The 22,901-nt window shown below is 39.7% G+C and overlaps 1 protein-coding gene across 1 annotated transcript in view; it reads right to left on the bottom strand.

Moving 5' to 3' along the window:
• Positions 1 to 250: 250 nt before the first annotated feature.
• Positions 251 to 22,901, bottom strand: part of SYCP1 (synaptonemal complex protein 1) — an 82,932-nt gene continuing 60,281 nt past the window's right edge. The window contains exons 26-33 of the mRNA XM_070745690.1: positions 21,765 to 21,875; positions 18,641 to 18,733; positions 18,227 to 18,301; positions 17,154 to 17,180; positions 16,612 to 16,680; positions 12,732 to 12,866; positions 824 to 910; positions 251 to 741 (exon numbers count right to left, since the gene is read on the bottom strand). Coding sequence (XP_070601791.1) covers positions 598 to 741; positions 824 to 910; positions 12,732 to 12,866; positions 16,612 to 16,680; positions 17,154 to 17,180; positions 18,227 to 18,301; positions 18,641 to 18,733; positions 21,765 to 21,875 — 741 coding nt within the window. The 3' untranslated portion in view covers positions 251 to 597. The remainder of the gene's footprint in view (positions 742 to 823; positions 911 to 12,731; positions 12,867 to 16,611; positions 16,681 to 17,153; positions 17,181 to 18,226; positions 18,302 to 18,640; positions 18,734 to 21,764; positions 21,876 to 22,901) is intronic.

Below are 22,901 nucleotides of genomic sequence, written 5' to 3'. Positions count from 1 at the left end.
GGGGTTGTACATGCATTCACAGGGGGAGAGCATTTCATTACGGGTGTGGGCAAGCATGTGTGTGCTATCACACACACATGCACCCTTTCGCCATCACTGACCTTGGCAATTTAGACTGATTTTTTTCCTAGAAAAAAACCCACTTGAATCTTAATCCCGATTTATGAAAACATCACTAGGAAGGCTACAAAGGATTGTGTTTTTGGACACATTTAAATCCTTGTGCTAATTAGGAATATGACTTAACTCATTGTCATAAAATAAAATAATTTTATTATCACAGTGCATTTCCAATAACAATTAATTATATTGACTGATCACGAGAGTATTTCATTCCAATGCAGGCAATGAGATGGGCTTCACTGTAAATATAAAGAAATATGTTGCAAAACAATACAGACAGAGCCGTGGCCTCTTCAACATGTCTAGCCCTTATTGGGATTGGGATTAGCATCCACTTTGCAAAACAGTTTCAAAGGGCATGTCAATCTATATACCCACTGAGGCTTCACACAACATTAACAGCAAAGTAACTTTGAATATATATATAATCTAACTGAACAATTCATTCTTAGAAAAAGGAGAAAAAGATTTGGTTTAAATAAAGAGCTTTCCAGCTTCTTTCATTTTTTTTCTTCTCTCAATTTTGGAGATTGCAGTCCATCCTGCCTCTCTCATCTTTTGTACAGTGGCAAGATTTATTGAAGATCCTGGAGTTTTCCGAACAGATGGAGCTTGAATCTATAGATAAAATACTTGAGTTACTATTTAGTAAACAGTCATTTTGAAGTCTAACTTAGGTTTCGGGAAATTATTAAAATACCTGCTTTGGTGTCCTGATGCATAGATGAGAAAATTCTGAATAGTCTTTATTCAGCTTTTTCAACATTTCTTGTTCTGTTACAATATTCTTGGGGGGAAATAATTGTTAAAAGTAAGTGTTTGCATCTACTGAATCCCTTCTTTCATGTTTCATTATATATTACATCTTGCAAAAACTAAATTATATCTAATTTAGGGTGTTGTATTAGCCATCAAAATGTACTATTCTCTCTCTCTCCTTCCCTCTCAGTTCACAAAAATGTGATCTAAATTCATAGTAGGAAAGGATATTTATTCTTTGGCATTTCCTCCATAGTAATCTCATTGCCCTTGTTGCTTCTGTAGCATTATAAAAAGAGGCTGTATTAGTCTACTGTGGAAAAAAAGAGACTCCTGGGGTTTTCGTTTTGTTTTGTTTTTTGCTTTCACAGTATTAGGGCTTCTGTGTATGGGAAATAAAAAGGTGGACATTAAATATATATTACAATGAATCCCTCAAATCTCTAATCAAATTAACCTAATCATATGCCAATATTCCTGGAATGCGTAATTCATGTAGTTGGTGAACATAACAGTACAATGCAGTTTCTAAACAATATTTCGTTCTATGGAATCAGTTAATAAAGTCTCAGCAGACTAATTAGACACACGGCATTTACAAATGAGAAAAGTAGAGTAGTACCATTAAAATCAAGAACAAATACAATGTAAGTTTTAGAAATGTCTGGAAAGACTGAATGCTTACAAAAAGTCTGGAAGGAATCCAGATAAATTAATTAAGAATTTTGACACTGTAATATCAAATATCAAATCATTAAATGGAATCCTATAGCACTGAAGAACAAAAAATAGGCCTAAACTGACCATCCTGCTATTACATAAAGACGGATTCCATTTCACTTAATTCAATGAGTGTGAATGACAATCCTTAAATATTGGAAAAAAGCTCTGTTCCTACAAGAAACAGAGCTATGTACAGCATTTTATTTGCTCCGTACAATCACAGCAAAGCTGTTCCTAAGCTTCTGAGTTTGCATGGATATTAATGGAAGATACCTGCTTCATAAAACCCCAATAAATTATTTTGAAAATTTATTTAAATACTTTTTAGATAACCAAATATAAAACTTTCAAAAAGATATAAAAAAATATAAATGCAAATTTGTATGGGAAAGACACTATATTGTCCTGTTATGTCTAGCCCTTTGTTGGCATGTGTGAAAGAAGTGGCATGCAGAACCCTCTCTGTGGGCACATGCACCATCGCCAGCTGTTCTTCTGCGCTTTGGCCTGCCAGCTGGTCTTCGCGCGCATCAGAGTGCCAGAAAATACCCTGAAAAATGCCCCCAAAATAGGCCATTTTCTACGCCACTTTCTGGGCTGTTTGGGGGCCACTTTCAGGCCACTCTTCAGATGTTTTGGGGCCATTTTCAGGTTGGAAAACAACCCAGGAAATGGCAAAGAAATGCCCCCAAAACAGGCATGTGCATGTTGGCCAGCTGATCTTCAGGTTTTCAGTGTTCTGGCAGACAGAAAGACTAACTGGCTGGCCCTCATGCACATGCTGAAGATTAGCTAGCCGGTGCGCACATGCCTGTTTTGGGGCATTTTGGGTTTTCTGGTGCTCTGCATGCACATGCATGCTTGTTACAGTTTGGGCACTTAGTGCTGAAAAGGTTTGTCAGCTTATCCAGCACTGAAGGCCTACTGCAGATTCCTTCAGTGAAAGAACTCTTGACTTCTTCCAGATGAACTTTTGACTTCTTCCAAGCACCCATCCTTTGGAACAATCTGCTCTCCAAGGTAAGATCTGCCTCCAACCTCCTATTCCATAAGAGCTTAAATACCTGGCTCTGCAAGATGGCCTATAGACCCAAAGGGGGAATTCAACTCTGGCTTCAACAAAGAAACTACATTATATGGTTAGTAAAAAAAGGATGTGCATTTTAGGAGCAGAGATCAGGGGAGGTGATGTTGCCTCCCCTCCCCTGATCTCTGCTCCTAAAATGCACATCCTTTTTTTACTAACCATATAATGTAGTTCCTTTGTTGTCTTTTCCCTTAGTGATTTTATTGTTCTATTGTACTTTTATTTTGTTTAAACTTCTTTTTATTTTTATGTTTTTTATGGTTGTGAGCTACCTAGAGTAGCCCCATGTCAAGAGAGATGCCAAATAAATTTAATAATAATAATAATACATATATGTGTGAGCTAACTATTTATTTCATAAATCTGGAAAATTATTTCCAAATTTTGAGAGTTTTTGTTAGTTACTGTCACCACCAAGAGGGATTCCAAAGATACATGTACTTAGTTAACCAACTATAGAAAAAAGTACACTGAATTACATAGACAGTAATGATGGTTATACTGTATTGTATGTCTAAAAGTAATTAGATGTTTAATATCAGGTGAGCTTTAACTTATAAAATGCCAAACAATTTTTATACAAAGTTTATTCCTAATCAAGTTTTTGGAAAATTTTGTAAATTGCAACATAAAAGGTAGCAAGTTTACATGTTGCTGAGGCATTATAATTTGTTATAATAGCATTTATGCTCTTGACAATATCAGGAAGATATAATTAATACACAAATTTCTATATAGCAGGCAGTTAAAAAAGGGTATCCTCAACGGTCCCAATTTTCTTATTTTACAAAAGGATCACTCTTTCATGTATAGGATTTTCCTGTATTTCCCCTTTAAAACTGTGGAAAGAAAATATTTTCAACACAGCAATGTAAAAACTTTCTGTACTTTGGAACTTCTAGCTGTTGGAGTAAACTGCTGTCATATTAAAAAATTCCAATTTTCAGGGGAAATTAGCATACTAGGTAGAACACATTGCTGTCTAATGTTTAGAAGAACCGTTGAACTTACCTGAACGGTCTTCTCCATGTCCTGGAAGGAGAGTCCAGCATGGGATTTAGCTCAAATCTTATTGGTAGGGACTGAGTTTTAAATTAATATAATTAACATATTAAGTAGGTACCGCCCCCTTGCTGCCCCAGTACCTCAGTTTTAAAAAACGAATTCAATTAAGAAACAGAATTTATTTAACAAGAAACAACAACCATTAACTGAATGCAACAACTGTCCATGGTTCAATGGGAGGGTATGGACTCTCCTTCCAGGACATGGAGAAGACCGTTCAGGTAAGTTCAACGGTTCTTCTCCCATGCCTCTGGAAGGAGAGTCCAGCATGGGATATACCCAAGTTCCAGTGTTCAAGGGAGGGATATCATTGAATCATGACCCTGTAGTGTCACACACTCGTTGCAATACTCTCCTCCCGAAGGCCGCCTCAGCCGAAGCAAACGTGTCCAGTTTATAATGCCGTATAAAGGTGGTAGGGGTGGCCCACGTGGCCGCCCTACAGATGTCCTCTATCGATGCCTGTGTGGCCCATGCCGCTGAAGTAGCGGCACTATGAGTAGAATGAGCCGTGATTCCACTAGGCAATGTCTGGGAACCTGCTTTGTACGCTTCTGCTATACAAAGCTTCAACCATTGACTAATGGTCTGTGATGACACTGAGACCCAGTCGATGTTGGCCAAAGGAGACAAACAAGGCCTCAGTCCTGCTAAAAGGAGCCGTGCGCCTGATATAGAGTTTCAGAGCTCTGCGCACGTCCACCTTATGCCACTTAAGTTCCAACGGATGTGATCCATGCACGCAGAAATCCGGCAAGACAAGTTCCTGTGTCCGGTGAAAGTGGGTGTTGACCTTAGGTATGAACGTTGGGTCCAAACGGAGGATCACCCTATTAGGTTGAAATGTACAAAGGTCAGGCCTTACTGACAAGGCCGACAGCTCCGACACCCGCCGTGCCGATGTAATGGCCACTAAGAACGCTGTTTTAGGGGATAACATCCTCAAAGGCACAGTTCTCAGCGGTTCGAACAGAGGAGCTGTGAGCGCTTGCAATACCACAGTAAGATCCCAAGTAGGGAAACGTCGTATCGGTGGAGGATGCCTATTGGTAGCCCCTTTCAGAAAGTCTTTAATCAACGAATGGTGGGACAATGACCCACCATCCTCAGATCGAATAATTGTTGCCAAAGCTGCTACCTGTCTTCTTAAGGTGTTGGGAGCCAATCCCTTCTCCAGACCGGATTGTAAAAACTCCAACACCAAGACTAAACTAGCATCCTGCGGCCGCTGAAGTCTGACCTTGCAAAAAGCGGTGAATGCGGCCCAAGTAGCCTGGTAGATCCTAGTCATTGAAGGCCTCCTGGCCGACTGGATCGTGGCGATGACATTCTCAGGAATGTTCCAGGTTCTCAATCTGTCCCCCTCAAGCGCCAAGCGGTCAGGTGGAACCACTGCGGCTCCGGATGGAATATCGCTCCCTGAGTGAGGGTGATTTGATCGTCTGGGATCCTCCAGGGCTGGGCAATTGAGAGCCCCATCAGGTCTGCGAACCAAGCCCGGCGCGGCCAGTGCGGTGCTATCAGGATGACCTCCACCTGTTCCACTAGGATCTTCTCGATGACCCTTGGAATAAGTGGTGTTGGTGGAAAAGCGTATAGCAATTCCTTGGGCCACGGAAGGTACAGGGCATTGGTCCCCTCGGCTCCCGGTGTGGGAAATCTGGAATAAAACCTCGGGAGCTGGACATTGTGCGGAGTCGCGAATAAGTCTACCTTCGGGTTGCCAAACCTTTTGGTCACTTGCTGGAACAGTTGTGGGGTCAGACTCCACTCCGCTGGATCCACTGCTTGCCGACTGAGCCAGTCCGCCTGAGCATTGTCTTCCCCCGCAATGTGCTCTGCGTGGAGTGACGCAAGATGGACCTCCGCCCAGTCGAAGAGGAGTTGCGTTTCCTCCATCAACCTGAGGGATCTGGTCCCTCCTTGGTGGTTGAGGTGCGCCCTGGTTGCAACATTGTCCATGCGAACCAACACATGCTTTCCCTGGAGAAGTGTTGTGAAGGTCAGCAAGGCAAGGCGCACAGCTTTTAGCTCCAGGAAATTGATATTCACAGGAATCAAGTCCTGAGGAAGCCACAACCCTTGAGTTACATGATGGTCCACATGGGCTCCCCAACCCAGGAGGCTGGCATCCGTAGTCACAATGATGTGTGGTGGCCAAAGGGGGACCCTTGATGTATCGCCCGGGACTTCCACCATTTTAGGGAGTCTCGCAGGCCTCGTTGTACCGTAATTAATCTGCGTGTGTGACTCACACGTCGCTTTTGGTAGGGAAGTAAAGTCCATTGCAGCGTGCGAAAATGATACCGTGCCCAGGGAACGATGTCCACGCACGACACTAGAGTCCCTAGGACCTTGGATAGGAAGGCCAGCGGCACCATCCTCTGATGACGTAAATTGGTGACTAAGTCCTGAACGTTGCGCTGTCTCTCTGGAGATAGGTAAACTCTCATGGCGATGGTGTCTATAACCGAGCCAAGATGGGTTATAGTGGTGGTGGGCGAAAAATGACTTTTTTTCCCGTTTATGGTAAAGCCATGTTCCTGCAACAGCGCTACCGTGTCCCGTAGATCCTGCCACGCGGTCGCCAGATCCCTGGACAATACGAGGATGTCGTCCAAGTAAGCTAAAAGTCTTATTGATCGGGACCGTAAGGAGGTGATTAGCGAATCCAGGAGCTTGGTGAAGTTACGCGGTGCGGAAGAGAGGCCAAAAGGCATCGCCCGGTACTGATAGTGAATCCCTTGGACATAAAAGCGGAGGTATTTCCGGTGCTCCGGATGAATGGGAACGTGTAAATATGCCTCCTTCAGGTCGATGGATGACATGAGATCTCTGGGCCGGATTGACGCAAGGATCGTGCGAAGGGAGGCCATCTTGAATCTGCGGTATAACACGTACCTGTTTAGGTGTTTCAGATTCAAAATGAGCCTGCAACCTCCCGATGCCTTGGGCACTATGAAGACCCTGGAGTAGAACCCCATGCCCTCCATCTGGGCTGGCACCCTCTCGATGGCTTGGATCTCTAGGAGATGCGCAATCTCTTGCTCTAGTAATGTCCGATTGGTAACGTCCTTGGGCACTGGACATGACACAAAATGGGTAGGCGGAATACGAAGGAACTCCAGGCGTAGGCCCCGGCTTACTGTGTCCAAGATCCAGGCGTCGGAGGATGTGGTCCTCCAGGCGGTACAAAACCTTTGGAGTTTTCCCCCCAAAGGGACCTGCCCTATGGAGTCACTTGGCTCCACGGAAGCCTCGTTGATTGGAACCCCGAAAGGGGCGTCTCGCCTGCTGGTACCCTCTGCCCCGGCCTTGGAAGTAGGTCCTATCACCCCGGTACAAATAGGACTGCCCATATTGACCTTGTGAATAAGGTCTGGAGGCCTGGGTGGTTCCGGAGGCTGGGTCCCATCGAAAGGGCTGCCGGCGTCGGTACGGGGTGTTATTGCGATCCTGACGTCTAGAGGATCTGGGGAGGATCTTCCTCTTGTCCTTGTCCTCCACAAGGACAGATTCCAACACCTCCCCGAACAATTTTGTGCCCTGGAAAGGGGCAGATGACAGGCGCCATTTCGACTTGGCATCCGCCTGCCAATGTCGAAGCCAAAGGAGGCGCCGAGAAAAAATTGTGGAAGCCATGCCCCTTGCGGAGAACTTCGCCGCGTGCAAGGTGGCATCTGCGGAAAATTCGGCCGCCGCTAGGAGCTTGTTTAAATCCTGCTTTAGGCGAGAATCCTCAGACCCCATCCTAGCCTGTACCTCCTGAATCCACATGATGGATGCCCTATTGAAAATGGATGCAGTAGATGCCGCCCGCAGGGCCCATGCTGCCATTTGATGGGCCTTTTTCAGGAGTGTCTCAGCCCTTCTTTCATCCGGCTTGAGACTATCCGCAGTCTCCGAAGGGACGACGGCATTGGATACCAGTGTGGCCACTGGCTTATCCACTGGCGGAAATTGAAGCGACACTCCACATTGGAGGGACCCTGTGCCTCTGCTGGGTGCTGCCAGGTGCATTTAATATTTTCTACGAATATCTCCATTGCAGGCACGTTGTCGGATTCCTTAGGTTGCTCCTTACACAGGGAAGCAGAAGTCCTAAGTCCATCCCCTGCATCTGTAGGTGCATTCGCCCCTGGCACATCTAAGGTTTGCTTCACCTTATGCAACAGCAGCCTAAACAACGTTGGCTTAAACAGTCCTGCGGGAGCTGGCTGTTCTGGACAGGCATAATCATCATCAGATAGTTCATTGTGCCCATGCTCACTGTCTTCTTCCAGAAACCCAGTGTCTCCCGCCAATGAGTCCAGCCCAGGAGGTGGCGGTGGTGCTGACCAAAGATCCCTGGGCTGGTACGGTTGTGGTAATGGAGGTGTTACTCGCTGGGTGCTGACCACCATTCCCTGTGCATATACGTTGGCAATAATGTCCTGCAGGGATGGAGGAAAGGTCTGCCAGACATCACTTTGGGATCTAAGCCCTGCAGCCGTAGGTGTGAAGGATACAGAAGGAGCCCCAGCTGCCTGTGATCCAGCAGAAGGCCCATATAAGGGTTGACTGATTGAGGCAGGCCTCTCTGGTCTGCCATGAGGCGAGGGCAACGGTGGAGTCGGGCATGGCAAGGCCTGACGGTCTGAGGACCAATCCCTTTCTGAGGCAGAGCCCACGATCCCCGATGGCAATGGCCCCACCGGTGTAAGTGGCTGAAAAGGGGGTATATGGAAAACCCCTGAAGCTGGAGAAGACAAAGCTGCATCCAGGCGTTGCTCTAACGCCTTTATTTTCCTCTCAGCTTCTTTCAAGGAGGAGGATGACTGGGAAGACTTGGCCTTGGTCTTAGAGGAAGCCTTCTCCTTGCCCTTGGAGGACACCAGAGCAGACTGGGGTTGCTCCTGTCCCTGATGCACCTGCTGGTCAGCCATCCTTATTAAAGTAATGGGGCAGCGTTTACTCACAAATGTTCGTTTGGTAGAAATAAGCCAAAAATCCAATACACCGAGACTGACTATCTCGCAAGTGACAGCAATAAATGTCTGCCGTTGCTCACCTCAAGTGAGACTCTCAGCCAATGGACTTGTTGCCGGGCAGATTACAAGCCCGGCTCCTGGCTCCCAGCCAAAGCGCGCCGAAAATCGGGCGGGAATTCCCTCCCGCGCGTCAAATGCCTAAAAAATGGCGGGCGCGAATGATTGCCGCCCTTGGGGGTGAGCCCTCCCCTGGCGGCGGTGTGCACGGCCGTTAATCGCCGTGGCTTTCGGCTGTCAGCATGCCCTGATTGCCAAGCGGCTCGCCGCCTATGTCTCCTGCGGCAGCCCGCTCCTTCCGCGGCTTCGGCTGGGCGCGCTTTAAGCAATCAGCTGTGAAGCGCTTCAGACGCGTCTCCCGGCGTCAGCTGAGAAGCGCGCCTGCCGCTTTTCCAGACTAGATCGTCTGTCCGCCGCCCCCGTAAGTGGGTAGGGGGCAGACCCCTCCCACTTGGGGTGAACGAGCCAGATATGGCCACGGAGGCCAGGGATCTCCGGCTCAACCTTCCTCTTCAGGGCAGTACTCGCGGGGAGAAGAGGCCCATAAGGAGAACGATGGGGGCGCTGCCCGCGGAGGGCAGAAACCCCTTAACACTGTAAAGACCTGTAAAGACATAAACAACAGCATTAAAACGGTAATTCATTATTTACATTTATTACACTCATACATTTATTAAAATACAGTTTAAATCTACTCCTTCAGGAGCAAGAAACTCAGCGTCCCTATCCTAGACTGAGTTTTTTAAAACTGAGGTACTGGGGCAGCAAGGGGGCGGTACCTACTTAATATGTTAATTATATTAATTTAAAACTCAGTCCCTACCAATAAGATTTGAGCTAAATCCCATGCTGGACTCTCCTTCCAGAGGCATGGGAGAATCACTACTACACCACTGTACAAATTTTTCCCTAAGAAAGAATAGGTTAACAGGAAAAAAACATAAGAGTGTTAATTTCAACATTAATGTTATATTCCATGTAAATTGGAAATCACCATCAAGGATGAAATGGGTTAGCTACATAGGAAACTGGGATGACTTTAAAAAGCATTTTTGAGGTCACAGATTCAAATATGAATTTAAAATACCAGTAACCATAAACCTGCCTGTGTTTTCATCATGTCTGCATCAAGATATAAAACTGTTTTTGGAAGATATCTTCACATCTGAATCTCTGAGCTTAAAAATTCAGTAATTAGAAACCTAAAATACAGTGATACCTTGTCTTACAAACTTAGTTGGTTTCGGGAGGAGGTTCGTAAGGTGAAAAGTTCGTAAGACAAAACAACGTTTCCCATAGGAATCAATGGAAAACCGATTAATGCGTGCAAGCCCAAAATTTACCTTTTTCAAGCCAAAGCACCTGTTTTTGCGTTGGTGGGTTTCCCTTGAAGCTCCCCTCCATGGGAAACACCACCTCCGGAATTCTGCGTTTTTGCGATGCTGTAGGGAAATCCCAGGAGGGGAATCCCAGGATCGCAAAAACGGGTGCTCTGCTGGCAATGGAAGTCCAGAGGTGGGGTTTCCCAGCGAGAGAAGCCTCAGCAAAATCGCACCATCGCAAAAACGCGGAAGTCCAGAGGTGGGGTTTCCCATGGAGGGGAGCCTCAGGGAAATCCCAGGATTGCAAAAACGGGCACTTCGCTTGCAACGGAAGTCCGGAGGTGGGGCATCCCAGCGGCCGCAGCAGGTTCATAAGGCGAAAAAAGTTCGTAAGAAGAGGCAAAAAATTCCTAACCCCGGATTTGTATATCGAAAAGTTCATATGACGAGGGGTTCGTATGATGAGGTACCACTGTATATGTGCTTTCTTTGAAATGTGTTAAAGAAAGCTGGGATATAATTATTACATTTGGATCTTAAGAAATGAAGATTTATAGTTGCAGTTCTCTACGCATGTTGGAAAAAATTATTGTATCTGTTTTCTTATTACCATTAAAATGAAATACCATTGCCAGATACTTAGATGTCTATTAACCAGATTTTGAGGCAAAATTGTAATTTTAATCATTGGTAATTAATATCCAATTTCTTTTTACATAACCGTGCATGAAAGTACTTTAAGAGTTCTTCATTCAACAGGTGTTCTGAAATAAATGGCTATATCATCCATGTAAAATATGGTACAGTATGTATTTATCTTCTAAGCAGCACTTTTCCCAACAGAGTTTCAATCATAGCCTTCAATATTTCTTTGAAGCACAGTATTAGATCTTTAGGAATGAACTCAGTATCACCTCTTTGTATCTACTGACTCATTTTTTTCCCTTTGGGAAGGTTTTTATTATACATGTTTATTTTCCACCTATAATCCTTTTATTTCCCTTATTAACCTGATTTTGTATTCTATTTTCTCACTGACCTTTAGAGTTAAGTATTTAATGTATCACTTTTTATAATTTATTGGAATTAAAGTTTTAAATGATTAATTAGAAATGGTAGCTGCTTAATGGGCCCTTTACTATTTCCAATAAAAGATGTATTTTGGTTCAGGTAAGAACAAGTTGATAAAGGCTGGATTGGAGATATTTTTCTCCCTTTCCTCTCATCTCCAGTCTGTCTCTCTCTTATTTGTTCCAAGAATTCATGCTTAGTTAGATCTGACATTGAATCTGATTCCTTATACCAGCTTAACCTCTTTTGGAAAGGAATCTATTTGATGCACTTTTCCAGTTGGCATTGTTTTCTTCTGCCTCAAATAGAGTACTTCTCCTTTAGAAGAGGGTGAATATCAATATATTTAAAAACTCCCCCCCCCCGACAACTCCCACACCCTTATTCTCTATCTTTCCTGCAAGTAGAAAGGGCATTTAAATGTTATATTTGTTTTATATCCAGAATAGATTAAAACCACTAATTGTCCATTAGGTTACTTTGGTTAATCTGTCATCAAAGAAGTTAGATGTAAATAATTTTACTTGTTCCTATTCACGCCACTTGCAGTAATCTGCACCATAGTTTTGTTTGAGCAAGGAAAGTTTCCACTCATGTCATGGTAATGTAATAACTGACTCAAAATGATTTGTTTTTCCCATCATTTGTCATCTCTATATTGCCAGCCCACTTTCCTTGAATGTTTTGGATTTTTTATTCACATGATATATCAAATCAATATCAATGCCAAGGCAAGAAACTTCACCTCTTACATAGTCACATCCTCTCCATCTTCTAATTGTATATCACTCTCAAGAGATACAAGTGCTTCACTTTCCCTGAATATTTCTGAAGATTAAATTTAAATTGAATTTACTTATCTTATTGCACTATAGAAAGTCTTCTATTCTAAGTTGTTCATTTTTGGCATTGTTCTGCAAGTCCAAGCTGTTTCTACATCATTTCTTTGTTTTGATCTTACATATCTTTGTGTTTTTCATCATATTTCCCTATTCTATTGCTAATGCATCATCCCCTTCTCAAATAATGTAATAGGGCTTGCTAAAAAAAATTAGAATAAAATGAATTCATAAATGAGAAGCAAAGAAGCTACTATGGAATCTCTGAAGTAAGTTGCTTGTACCTTCTAGTCTTTCTTACGATGTTAGAAACATAGAAGACTGACAGCAGAAAAAGACCTCATGATCCATCTAGAATGTTGGCAATATTTTATCATCTAATAGTTAACAAGCAAGTTGAGAGTCAACAAAAGGTACTCTTGCCCAAACAACCATCTTTTATATTTATATTTTTCCAATCATATCAGTATACCTATAAACTTACAATTTTTAAACATTTTCATTTCATTTATGACTTTCTTTTCATAATTTTTATCAAGCCCTAAGGAATGCCCTGTTCATGCTCTAAAAATAAAAATTTCAAAATCATGAATAATGGCAACAGTTGAAGATATTACATTAAATATTACTATTTAACATTAATAAAATAATTCTACTTTTTGTACATATTTCAAGCCATTTCAATAAAAAGACAGATTAATTTTTTAATTAATACCAGGAGATCAGTGTTCTCAGAGCTGTCTGACCGAGAATCCAAATCCAAAATGACTTTTCTTTTTTTCCTTCCTTCTGAAGCTAAATTGCTTTCTCTTGGAAGTTTACATTTTGGTGGTGTCTTCACCGTATATGACTATGTAAAATAAAATATTAGAAACAAGTTATGCCTTTTAACAGTTAAACCATAAGAGGTTATTAATAACTTTTAAGCAACATAATGTTAAATGTCTCACTTGATTCAATTTGTTATAGTTTATGAGGGAAGGCATCTAAAATGATTCAACAAGATAATAGCACATTAACATTTTTGCTTGACAGAGGACTTGAACTCTAGGGAGAGAATATGGAATATCCTAATGAGTCAAAGTAATAATCCCAGAAACACTTCCTGCCCTGGAAAAAAGTTCAAATATATACATTAGTATTCCTGTAAGCCCTTTGAGGAGTACCTAGGGTCATACTACATGCTATATAATTTATATACGGTATGTGTGTATGTGTTTAATTAGTATTTAATTAATTCATTTTTAATTTATAATTAATGTAATTTGTATTTAATTATACTATTTAATTAATATAATTAAAACTTTAACTACTACTAACACACATATAGTATTTAATTAGTAATCTAATAATATTATTATTTTGAAATTCATAATATGATGTAAATACGATTATTAAATTTGCAGACAACAGTGGTAGGGCTGATTAATAGGAACAATGAGTCTGCTTACAGAAATGAAGTACAAGGGCTGACATTATGGTGCAAAGAAAATAATCTTACACTTAACACTAAAAAACCTAAAGAACTGATAACTGAGTTCAGGAAGAAAGATGTACCTTTATAATTGTACATAAATGGCGAAGAGATTGAGAGGGTTGGTAGCTTTAAATTTCTGGGTATTCATATCACAGAGGACATCTCATGGACTATGAATATTAACATGCTTGTGAAGAAGGCACAAAAGAGGCTGTACTTCCTAAGAATGCTCAGGAAAATAAATCTATCTCAGCATCTATTGTTGCAGCACCATTGAGAGCGTCCTAAGATATGGCATTCTCCCATGGTATGGGAGCAGCTCCCTAGTGGATAAAAAAGCTTTACAGAGAATTATTAGAACTGCCCAGAATATCACTGGGCTTGAGCTACCAACCCTGGGCAATATCTTCACATCTTGCTGTTTTAGAAAGGTGTACAATATTCTCAGAGACTCTTGTCATCCTGCTTACAATCTTTTTGTACTGCTGCCTTCTGGCAGAAGATACAGAACAATTAAAACTCGAACCACATGTTTTCTGAACAGTTTTTATCCCAGAGCTATAATTGCACTTAACAATGTACTAGGGGATCACCATCAGTGAACTGCTGGACAATATTACTTGGTCTGTTGTGTGGATGTTGGATGGTTCATATTGTTATGTATGTTGAGATTGGTCTTTGGCCTCATACAAATTTCGATGCATGAGTATACTGGGTATATACCTACAATGACAATAAAGTATTTATTTATTTGTTTGTTTGTTTGTTTTATATTTAATTCAGATTGATTATGGTATTATATACTGCTGCAATTATTAAGAGATTTTTTCTTTTCTTTGTTATTTCTATAACTGTATCTGCATTGAAGAGTGTGGGAAGTAGTCATTTTTCGTTATTTTTTATTTTTGCTTTTAAATTTTACTTTTTAAAGCTTTCCTTGTTATTCCATTCCCCATCTTTTATCTTTGGTTGCAAATTTGCATTTTTTACCTCTGTTCTTTGAAATTTAACAAAATTAAAATAAAATTCTAATCCAACAATTTCACAACTAGCCTCATCATCATCTTCAAATATTTTTATCTCAAGGATAATTAAGATAATAAAAATAGATGATTACATATGCCAATAGGATACAACACATTAAGAGAAAAATTAAAAATGATAAAATGAGTGTAATTTTTTTTAAATATAAGTGGAACTATGGGGAAAAATAGTAAAATGTACACAAAGCCACAACATGAGAAAAAATTGGTATATCATGTTCTATAAATGGTATAAAATTCTTGCAATAATTACCAAAATAGACACATCATACATTAAATATTAAAAATGCAATTTTTTTCCCATATAATAGCACTCATGCAAAAAGACTCAAATGGGGGGGAGGGATGTTGGGGAGGGAGAGACATAAAAAGCATTAAGGAAAGCCTGAAGATAAATTTTATTGGAAACCAGAAATATTGATCCTCCAGAGCAAAAAAGCATCACAATTTATTAAGATATATGCTGACAGGCAAGAATCTGGCACACACAACATTACAAAACAAAACAAAACCTTGCTGACAATACAAGATTTGAAAGTCCAAAATCAGAGAAAATGTGACAATGGAAAGATTGACTATATACATTCATAATGTAAGTCTAACCACATTTAAGCAGGAATGAATTCCTTATAAACAATATATAACATAAGGCAAATTAAGACACAATTTTTTTGAACAAAAAGAAGAAAATTATCTAAATATAATTAAAAGAATCTAAATAAATTATAATTGCAGATGTTTTAAAAAAATAAAAGTGTACCCTTTAATACTCATGGAAAAGAGAAAATAACAAAAGGGAGTGTTGAAATGTTTTTTCTTGCAGTTTTGTTTTCTTGGTTGTTTTTAATTATATTTTTAATTTTTGTTTTTCTTCATCCCTGTATTAAATCTCATTTTGTTCCATTTGCACTTGAAACCTCACTTCAGTATAATGTTTATGCAACTAAAATAATACTTTTGTTTAAAAATGATAATATTTATGTTAGAGATTATATTTATATATATGTAAATACATATGTAAGCATATGTACCAGTTGCCGGCCCTATTTGGACAGGGAGTCATTGCTCACAGTCGCTCATGCAATCATCACCTCGAGGTTCGATTACTGCAACGCTCTCTACATGGGGCTACCTTTGAAAAGTGTTTGGAAACTTCAGATCATGCAGAACGCAGCCGCGAGAGCCGTCATGGGGCTTCCAAGATTCGCCCACGTTTCTTCAACACTCCGTGGCTTGCATTAGCTGCTGATCAGTTTCCGGTCACAATTCAAAGTGTTGGTTATCACCTTTAAAGCCCTACATGGCATGGGACCAGATTACCTCCAGAACCGCCTGCTACCGCACGAATCCCAGCGACCGATATGGTCCCACAGAGTTGGCCTTCTCCGGGTCCCGTTGAATAAACAATGTTGTTTGGCAGGCCCCAGGGGAAGAGCCTTCTCTGTGGCGGCCCCGGCCCTCTGGAACCAACTCCCCCCGGAGATTAGAACTGCCCCCACCCTCCCTGTCTTTCGTAAACTACTCAAGACTCATTTATGCCGCCAAGCATGGGGGAGTTAAGATATTCCTTCCCCCTAGGCCATTACAAGTTATGCATGGTATATTTGTGTGTATGTTTAGTTTTATTATAAGGATTTTTAGTTGTTTTATCAATTGGATCTCTACATGCTGTTTTTTATCATTGTTGTTAGCCACCCCGGGTCTGCGGAGAGGGGCGGCATACAAATCCAATAAATAATAATAATAATAATAATAATAATAATTCTATCTCACATTTTTCTGTTTGCTTGTTGCTCTTCTTTTGTCCCTTTATGTTTTCTTATAAATATATGCCGCTGTCTCCTTCTTAAAGTAAGAGTTACTATTTATTTAACATTCTCCTGATTTCTAGCCTGATACCTTAATGGCTCTAATGTAGCCAAAAGGCTTGAATTAATAAAAATGGAAAAAATATTTTAAAAACATTTTTCTCTAAAAATTACTTGGTTAATATCTGAAAACCAGCTTCACAATAACTGTCTTTGTAAACCTAAAATAAAGGAAAGAGAAATAAAAGAATTTGTTAAGGAACAAACCTTGGCAGATGTCCACGAAGGCTTAACTGACAGAGAGTCAGGAATTTCTGTAAATTGTGCCTGCAGTTTCTAAAATTAAAATATAGTAAGAAAAGTAAAAAAGAATAAAAAAACCATAAATTTAACTACATTGAATTAATTTAACTACTCAGTTAAAATTATTTCAAAGTATAAGAAATTCTGACAAAGAAAGCTAATAAGTTATTTTGTTTTTGTTTTTTCCCAGCCAAACAGATTGTGGGAAATAAATTACCTTAAGGGACTCTGGATTTTACCTGTCTGTCAGTAGGACTATGTCTAGAAACTGAACAACTGGACTGATACATTGAAAGCTGAATAAATCAAAACTAAAATTGATTTGAAAGGAAGATTAAAGATTAAAATTAAGATTAAGATTAAAAAATGAGCCACACCAGATAGCAATGTTATCAGGAAAAAAAAATCCTAAATGGTCAAAGCATTCCTTCTGGCCACATGATCTTGAACAAAACTATGAAAGAGTTGAAAGTAATTCTAAAGCCTCATCTGCATGCTCTCCTTACCTGATTTGCTTCTATGGCCAGGTTCTCCTGAAGGTAAAAAAAGAAAATTGATTTTTTTTACATAATATTGTAACATGATATTTGATTAAGATCATTTAATTTCAGAAAAGACTTTAATACCTACTCTCAGCTGCAAATTTAGCAAATGAAAATTATAAATAAGCCTCGTTAACTTTCTAATTCAGTTGAATGGAAAAATTAGTAACCATCAGTATATCTAATTGTGTACAAATATTAAAACTAAATATTAAAACTAAGCCAGCACATAATTGCCTTGCCTTGATTCAATTATTGTTCCAAGTTATCGACCATATTGTACAATTAATTTAATTGCTCAATATGTCGGTGAATACAGTTGGTGAATACTGTCCACTTCAGATTTTTCCAATTTTGCTCACACTTTAGGTCTTAGCCTTTAATCTATTTTTATTCTTCTGCATATTTAAAAAATATTTTTAAAGAATAAAAGTTGCTTCAAGATTGACAAATAGGGCAAACTACTATACAAATTCCACTTTTACTATGATTTCCAAAAGGCTTCTTCTGATATAAATTCATTGAAGATGCTACATTTATCTAAAAGATAATAAAGTTATTCCACAAAACATGCAGTTAAAAATTACTGTAAAGAGACATGTTTTATCAATAAAGGAGAATATTTGTAGCTCAGGGTTGGAACGAGGGGACCTTGGTGTTCTCTGAGCTTGGTTATTTTTTTGTAAATGTTTAATTAACCAAACTAGATCATATAATCAAGGTAGCATGAATGAAACATCTGCAAGAAAATCAAGTTCAGAGAGTACCCCTCAAATATGTATATTTTTATTAAAAGGTGTTTACTTTTTTATAACCTTTTCCTTCAGGTATGTAATGAGTTTATTAATTAGCTTGTAATAAAAAATCAGATACAGGTTAATTTAAATGGATATTTTATACACATTACTGCTGGATGACATTTTTATACTAATATAAGAAATCAGGATTTATATCTTAGTGTCTAGTCATATGGAAGAACATTATTAATTTATTATTTGAACAGCAGTGTATCTTTACTATAAGTTCAGAAGACATACCTTCTCATTAATTTCTCTTTTAAGTTGCTCCTGAAGAGAGAAAACTTCATTTTTCTTACCAGAAAGTTCATTTTTCTGAGAATAACAATTATGTGAGAAATAAAGTTGGGACAGATCCTGTGAAATACTCATCAGTTTTTATTAAAGCAGTAAAGATATATAACAGGAAAAAAATATTCAAAAACAAAGTTTAACTCAAATTCTGGTGAATACATGCATACCACCATGTAATTTTCATAGCAAATTTGTTGTTGTTATTTGTCAGGAAGTTTTTTAACTTGCAGTTTTACTCTGAAATTTTTTAGTGTTCTTTCATCTAAATACTAGCCAGTATGGTCATGCAAATACTTCAGGAAAAAAGAAAATTAAAGTACCTGCACATCAGTCTAAAAACAACTTACAAGATATTCTTACCAAAGACTGTATTTCTGATGACTGTTCTTGCAGTTTTGTCTTATGAAACTCTAATTCTGTATCTTTCTCATCCACTGTTTTATCATATTGGTGCTGCACAGAACAGATACTGTATTTAGTAGTTAAAAAAGGATTACATTCCATACTGATTATGTGCCATCAAATCATCATAAATTCTTAGAGACCTCATACCTTTTCCCCATGGTGAAGTGTCCCTAATATGTGATATTAATAAGAACTGAACTAAAAGTAATATGGCATTTGGATCAGCAGTGGGTTGCTCCCAGTTCAGACCTGTTCTTAGAACCGCTAAGGCCGGCGGCAGGAAGTTCCACCCACCCATCCGGAATGCTCTGCCCTCCTGCGCCCATAAATCAGTAGTAAAGGATTTTGGAACCCACTACTGATTTGGATATAATTATTAAGGGAGTGGGAAATGGCTGTATATTATTTCAATTAAGTACATTACATCATGGGGTAAACACGATTTATCTTAACCAGCAACTTTTACTATGGAGATTATATCACTTTCGTTTTTCAGTAAGAAGTACTGAACTAAAGTCAATATGCCTCAAGCAGATGTCTTTTTTCAAAAATAGTAGTGTCTGTTAATGTGCTGCACATGCATTTAAGACTTTTCTGTGTAGCAAAATGAAATGACAAAGGCATTCTGCTACTCTCTTCATTCTTAACAGTGCTCTTTTTCATAAGGCAATTTCTATTAATCAGTTATCAAAACTTATTGGAAACAAAGGACCTTTCTGTAAGTTCTGGAAGTCATAGCTTGGTTAAATGACTTCAGACTCTCTAGTAACTCTTTACCTACTGACCACAAGAAGTAAATTTTCTTTTTTCCCCTCTTTAAGCTCATTTATAGTTTAGTTGATTTAACATTCATTGAAACCATGTTTTCACAATGGAAACCACCAGCCTGTTGCATGTTTAAGTTGGGGAAAGGTGTTCTTATGTCAGCAAATACTTTCTCTGTGGACATTCTATGTTGCAAGGAAAAGGAGCTTCAGAGGGGAACATTTTGCTATAGTAACCCTACTGCAAATGCACCATCACATTTCTGGTTAGCACAGTGGTGAAATCTACTTACTTTCACTACCAGTTTGGAAGCGTGTGATTTGCATGCACAAGTGTAATTTGTGTGTGACAGTGCTTTGCACACACACACGTTACCATTGTGCACACACTTTCACCCTCTGCACATGCGCAGAAGGCATTGCGCATGCACAGAGGGTTAAAAAACAAAATGGTGGCACCTGGGTAGGTGAGGCGAGCCTCGTGCTGCTGCTGCTACCGGTTCTCCAAACCACTAGCGGCCACCGCTATGGGTACACCCGAACCGGGCTGAACCAATAGTATTTCACCCCTGGATTAGTAGTTGTATGCCTTCATAGCTAAAATTGTTGTGACTGGCAGAGGCCATCTCACTAAAACTGCAGATTCCATCTAATTTTTTATGCTGGGACGTAGGAATATCAAACATGGGGAAGGCCAGCTATCAGGTACCTGTATATAAGCAAAAATAAAGAAGGGCTATTTTGACTCACATTAGAAATATCAACAGCTACACTGATGGAGGTTGCATGTGGGTGTGTGAATGGATGTATGTCTAGATGATGTCTGTGTAGAGAGGGGGGGAAAGACCAAGATCTGAACAATTTTCACCTCTCCCAATGCAATAAGAACAAGCCAGACAGTTCCACTGGCTATATTACTTGAGAATTAACTGTCCTACCCAAATTTCTCCCACCTCATATTTCATCATTCTTAAGCTGCTGTTCCTATATACAAGCTCAGTATATATATGGAAAAAAGACCCATGTATTTAATAGGGGTATTTGCAAACAATATGGGATCAAGAACAGAAGCTTAAGAATGATGAAATATGAGGTGGGAGAGATTGTGCCATACTAAAACAATGCTTCAGTTTCCCTAAATAGGAGAGCATGTTTAAAGTGGGGAAAGGTATTGTAACATCATTCAAGGATTCTATGCTCCTTTTCAAGATGATGGTTCAGAAAACATGCTAAGATTCTCTTCCTATAATCAGAACAATGATTAAAGTAAGAAAAATGACTTCAAAATGCTTAATCCATTTGGGATATAATTATTCATCGCTGCTAATGTTTACTGTTCAGATATCATCCTTCCCACAATTTTCTGCAATAATATTTTGCTTTATAGTAACTCTAACTGGTCCTTGTTGGATTAAATTTCTCCTTTCAAGAAGCAGATATAAGTGGCTTTTTCTAATAGAATTACAGACATATAACAGGGAATTAAAAATAAGTGAAAAAGATTTTCCCTCCTTCTAAATTCCCCATCAGAAAGATAAAAGTGAATGCATATAGTAGAAATGAAAAGTGAAGGGGACATGAAATTTGTAATAAGCCTCCTATAAGACTTTGGTTTGCTTCACTTCTGAGAGAAAAGTCAAAACTCACCCTCCAGATTCAGGTTGTAAAACCAGGTGTAAGGAGAGGTAGTATGTAAATAGTCTTCAATTTACAAACAGAATTGAACCCTGAATTATGATAATAACTTGTGCTGGTCATTAAATGGGACACCATGTGATCATGCTCAATTTTACAATCTTTTTAGTGTCACAGTCCTTCAGTGAGTACCATGATTGTTAAGCAAGCCCACTGTACCTAAGTATATCAGAAGTAAACATGGATTTCTGCCACACCAAAAAAAAGGTCAGGAATCACAGTCACAAAAAACATGAAGGTGGGCTGGTTACCAGGCACCCAAAATGGGGGCAGCGGGGGGGGGACTGCCAGAACTTCAAAATTGACTTATAAGTAGTCCTAGAGGGGCTCATTATAGCTTCAAATGATCACTAAGTAACTGAGTGTCATGGTCTCATCAGACCTGGTTCAGAGGAGGAAGGGCGGGCGGGGGGAATTGGAACCAGGATAGCATATTTGAGAAGCCAGAGGATGAGGATGCTGTTCCAACCCTCAGGCATTAGAGGAGGCGGTTGACCAGACAGAGAGCTACCTGCCCTCATAGACAGAGAAGAGGATTGGTTGCTGACAGGCAATGGTGCTAATAGTCAGCATTGCATTATCTATCTCTTGTTTATATGTAAATAAAAGACTATGCTTACCTTATGTTTTTCCATAAGTGCTACCATTTCAGTAATTTTGTGCTGACATCGAATATCTATTTCTTTCTGCATTGTCACTGCTTCATTAGTTAAAGAATTCATTGTTTCTAACTAGTAACAAGACAAAACATATGACTGAGAGTGATTAAATGAGAGGAAATGATTAAATGAATTTAATTAGGCTAACATACATTGAATTGGTTATATTTTTAATGTAATAATTTTCTGGACTCTCAGACAATACGAATCAATATATGGCAATGTTAACTTCCAATGGGCATTTGGAATAGGAATTTATCTTGATTACATTTGATATAGAGCCAAGACAGACATCAAGCCAATCTCCAAGGGTCAGACTACTATATATCTTTAGGGGGGGAAATAACAAAAATATTATTAAATTTTTGTGCTGCCCATTTCCCCTATAAGAATGTCTTCTTGAAAATGGGAATGAAACTGGAAAGAGAAGCATCTGAAGCATATGCAAGGTTAATTTTGTTATTTTGCAGTTGTAGTCTAACTGTTTTTAATATTATTCCTTTTTCATTGTTTGTATGAACTCATAAGTTAATAAAGTACAGTGATACCTCGTCTTATGAACTTAATTGGTTCCAGGACAAGGTTCGTAAGGTAAAAAGTTCGTAAGACGAAACAATGTTTCCCATAGGAATCAACGGAAAAGCGATTAATGTGTGCAAGCCCAAAATTCACCCCTTTTGACAGCCGAAGCACTCATTTTTGTGCTAGTGGGATTCCCCTGAGGCTCCCCTCCATGGGAGTATCGCAAAAACACACAGCATCGCAAAAACACGGAAGTCCTCGAAATCCCACCTCCAGACTTGGTGGTTTTGCAATGCTGCAATTTCACTGACGCTCCCTTCGCTGGGAAACCCCACCTCCGGACTTCCGTTGCCAGTGAAGCGCCCATTTTTGCGATGCTGGGATTCTCCTGCTGGGATTCTCCTGCAGCATCACAAAAACACGGAAGTCCGGAGGTGGGGTTTCCCATGGAGGGGAGCCTCAGGGGAATCCCAGCAGCGCAAAAAAGGGCGCTTCACTGGCAATGGAAGGTCCAGAGTTGGGGTCTCCCAAAGAGGGGAGCCTTCGCCTGGCAACGGAAGTCCGGAGGCGGGGCAT

This window comes from Erythrolamprus reginae, chromosome 3 (assembly GCF_031021105.1).
Source record: "Erythrolamprus reginae isolate rEryReg1 chromosome 3, rEryReg1.hap1, whole genome shotgun sequence".
Taxonomy (NCBI): domain Eukaryota; kingdom Metazoa; phylum Chordata; class Lepidosauria; order Squamata; family Dipsadidae; genus Erythrolamprus; species Erythrolamprus reginae.
Note: the sequence above shows the minus strand (reverse complement) of the source record. Positions and strands in the feature narration are given on the sequence as shown.